Source organism: Populus nigra, chromosome 6, assembly GCF_951802175.1.
Source record: "Populus nigra chromosome 6, ddPopNigr1.1, whole genome shotgun sequence".
Lineage (NCBI taxonomy): Eukaryota > Viridiplantae > Streptophyta > Magnoliopsida > Malpighiales > Salicaceae > Populus > Populus nigra.
This window is the reverse complement of record NC_084857.1, coordinates 18,673,307-18,676,573: the sequence shown is the minus strand read 5'-3', so window position 1 is coordinate 18,676,573 and position 3,267 is coordinate 18,673,307. Positions and strand designations below refer to the sequence as shown.

Sequence of the window (3,267 nt, the reverse complement as noted above, 5' to 3'; positions counted from 1 at the left end):
TATGTATAAACAGAAGAAGCAACAAGGGCAAAAACAATATAATAATAACAACAACAACAATAATAATAAACTGAACAAGCAAATGGAGAAGAGACGACGACCTCCTCCTCTTTCTCTCTCTTTCTCTAGCTTTTCAAAACCCACAAGCTTGATTTAGAGTCAGACCCCCTACAGCAGACGCCACATACAAAAAAACGAAGAAGAAGGATATGGTTTTCGATTCGACCCCCAGTCTCTTCAACAATACCAGAAGGTAATTAATCCCTCTGGGTTGGGTTTTTATTGAATATTCTTTGAAGTTTAATCTGACTGATTGACTTGTTTACTTGTCGATTTCTCTTTGTTTCTATGATTTAATTTTTGGGAAATGATTTCACAAGGAAAAGAAACAAACTTCGTGCTTTTTATTTTTTATTAGTCCCATTTAATCAAAGTGCATGATTGTTAAAAGTAATTGGTCCTACTGTAATTGCAGTTCAAGTAGTGATCCTTACAGCGAAGAATATGAGAATGCAATGATTGTAAGAGCACACCCACTAGGTACGGCACGAGCCAACAACAATGTTAATGTAGAGGGTGCAAGGGGGCCTGGACTTGAGCCGTGTATAGGGTTAGAGTTTGATTCGGCAGATGATGCGCGTGAGTTTTACAGTGTGTATGCCACGCGTGTAGGATTCAGAACCAGGACTGGCCAACTATATCGATCGCGCACTGATGGCTCTGTTGCTTCGAGAAGGTTTGTGTGCTCGAAGGAGGGTTTTCAACTAAATTCAAGGATGGGTTGTCCTGCATTCATAAGGGTGCAAAGACGGGATTCTGGGAAATGGGTTGTTGATCAGATACACAAGGATCACAATCATGAACTTGGAGATGTGGAGGAAAGCCGTCCTCCGATTTTGCCGCAGAGAACTCCTACAGGTAGGAAATCATCAGCCAAGGTTTCTTCAAAGTCAAAATTGAAGTTTCTTGCAGAAGTCGATGATGGACAACCATGCTTTTCTCGATCCATTAGTTTCAAACGCATTAAAACAGGAGGAGATGGAGGACAACCAAAAGCTGAACCATATGCTGGTCTAGTGTTTAGTTCAGTTGATGAAGCATTCCATTTTTATCTAAGGTATGCAGATGAAGCTGGATTTAAAACTCGGATTGGTCAGCTGTTTCGATCAAAGAATGATGGGTCAATTACATCCCGACGATTTGTGTGCTCTAAGGAAGGATTTCAGCATCCTTCAAGAGTAGGCTGTGGGGCTTTTATGAGGATTAAGAGACAAGATTCTGGAACTTGGATGGTGGACCGTCTTCAGAAAGATCATAATCATGATCTTGAGCCACAAACGAGAACTCATACGAAAAGTTCCACTGCTTCAAAGAAATTTATAGATGAGGTAAATGGTGGATTAGACACTTTGGATCTATCAGAGATTAACAATGGTGTACGTTCCAATATTAGTCAGGGTAACAACATTGGAAGTGAATGGTACCATTTGCTGCTTGACTACTTTCAAAGCAAGCAAGCTAAAGATACAGGATTCTTTTATTCGGTGCAAGTTGATAATGGTGTTTGCATGAGTGTTTTCTGGGCTGATGGAAGATCTAGATTTGCATCCAGTCAATTTGGTGATGCTATTGTGGTTGATACTTCATACAGGAAGACTAATTATCTGGTGCCATTTGCAACGTTTGTTGGAGTTAACCACCACAAGCAGCCAGTGCTACTTGGGTGTGCTCTAATTGCCAATGAGTCTAAGGAGTCTTTCATTTGGCTGTTTCGGACATGGCTTAGGGCAATGTCTGGGTGCCGTCCAAAGTCAATTATAGCTGATCAAGACATGGCAATCCAACAAGCAATTGCCCATGTTTTTCCTGGGACTCGTCATCGTTTTTCAATGTGGCAGATCAGGGCAAAGGAAAGAGAGAATTTAAGGTCATTGTCCAATGAATTCAAATATGAATACGAAAAGTGCATCTATGATAGCCAGACTAATGCTGATTTTAATACCATGTGGAATGCCCTTGTCAACAAATATGGTCTGAAGGAGAATGTATGGCTTAAAGAAATGTACGAAAAGCGTGAAAGCTGGGTTCCGTTGTACCTCCGAGGTACTTTTTTTGCTGGCATTCCCCTAAACGAAAGTATGGAATCATTGTTTGGTATATTCTTGAATGCTGAAACACCACTTGTAGAGTTTATAGCACGATATGAGCAAGGTCTTGAGCAACGTCGTGAGGAGGAAAGAAAAGAGGATTTTAATTGTTCTAATTTGCAGGCTTTTCTACAAACAAAAGAACCAATAGAAGAACAATGCAGAAGGCTTTATACACTCGCTGTTTTCCAAATATTTCAAAAGGAACTTTTGCAATGTTATAATTATCTTGGAATAAAGATTTATGAAGAAGGTACCATCAGCAGATATTCAGTGCGAAGATGTGGGAATGATAGTGAGAAACATATGGTAACTTTTAGTGCATCCAACCTCAATGTAAGTTGCAGTTGTCAAATGTTTGAATTTGAAGGTGTGCTGTGTAGGCATGTTTTGAGAGTCTTCATCCTGTTGAACATGAGAGAAATTCCATCTCACTACCTCTTACATCGGTGGACGAGAAATGCTGAGCATGGCCTTGTTTGCGATGTTGACTCTGGGGTTAGCTGTCAAGAACTTAAGTCCTTAATGGTGTGGAGTTTGAGGGAAACAGCCTGTAAATACATAGAGTCTGGAACAACATCCATTGAAAAATACAGGCTTGCCTGTGAGATTATGCGAGAAGGTGCTAAAAAGTTTTGCCGACAAAGGTAAGCCCTGGATGGGACCAATGACCTGCACGGGTAATTTTTGTACCTTGACCTTTTCTCTTTGTACCTTGTTTCTGGCCAGCTTCACTGAAGACTGATAGCTTGGGAATAATGGCATCTCTGTATTTATCACATGTTGTGCATTCCCATTTGTTATAATACTAAATTACTAATCGATATGACTTTCTGTAGTCCTTTAAGTGTAAATTCTATCACCAATTTCTCTCCATGATTTTCGCAGTTTTTCCTTGCCTGTTTTTTTTTTTAGTTTCAGTTACAGACCCCGTTTAATAAACCACATCATTATTTATTTTATTATGCACTAACTATGATGAGATGGAAAGAGAGATTTCCTGTTCTAACAACATGATGCATATAGGCATAGATGAGGCTGCCAAAGAAAGATACAAGGTGATAATTTATTCTGGATGTTATTTCTCTAGGTACTTAGTGTGGCCCAGTGTGCTGAGAAG

At 39.8% G+C, this 3,267-nt stretch overlaps 1 protein-coding gene across 1 annotated transcript; it reads left to right on the top strand.

The window, feature by feature from the left end:
• Positions 1 to 3,023, top strand: LOC133697840 (protein FAR1-RELATED SEQUENCE 7). The gene is made up of 2 exons (XM_062120647.1): positions 1 to 253; positions 476 to 3,023. The coding sequence occupies exons 1-2, from the start codon at positions 210 to 212 to the stop codon at positions 2,796 to 2,798; spliced, it is 2,367 nt and encodes a 788-aa protein (XP_061976631.1). The 5' UTR covers positions 1 to 209; the 3' UTR covers positions 2,799 to 3,023.
• The last annotated feature ends 244 nt before the right edge of the window (positions 3,024 to 3,267 follow it).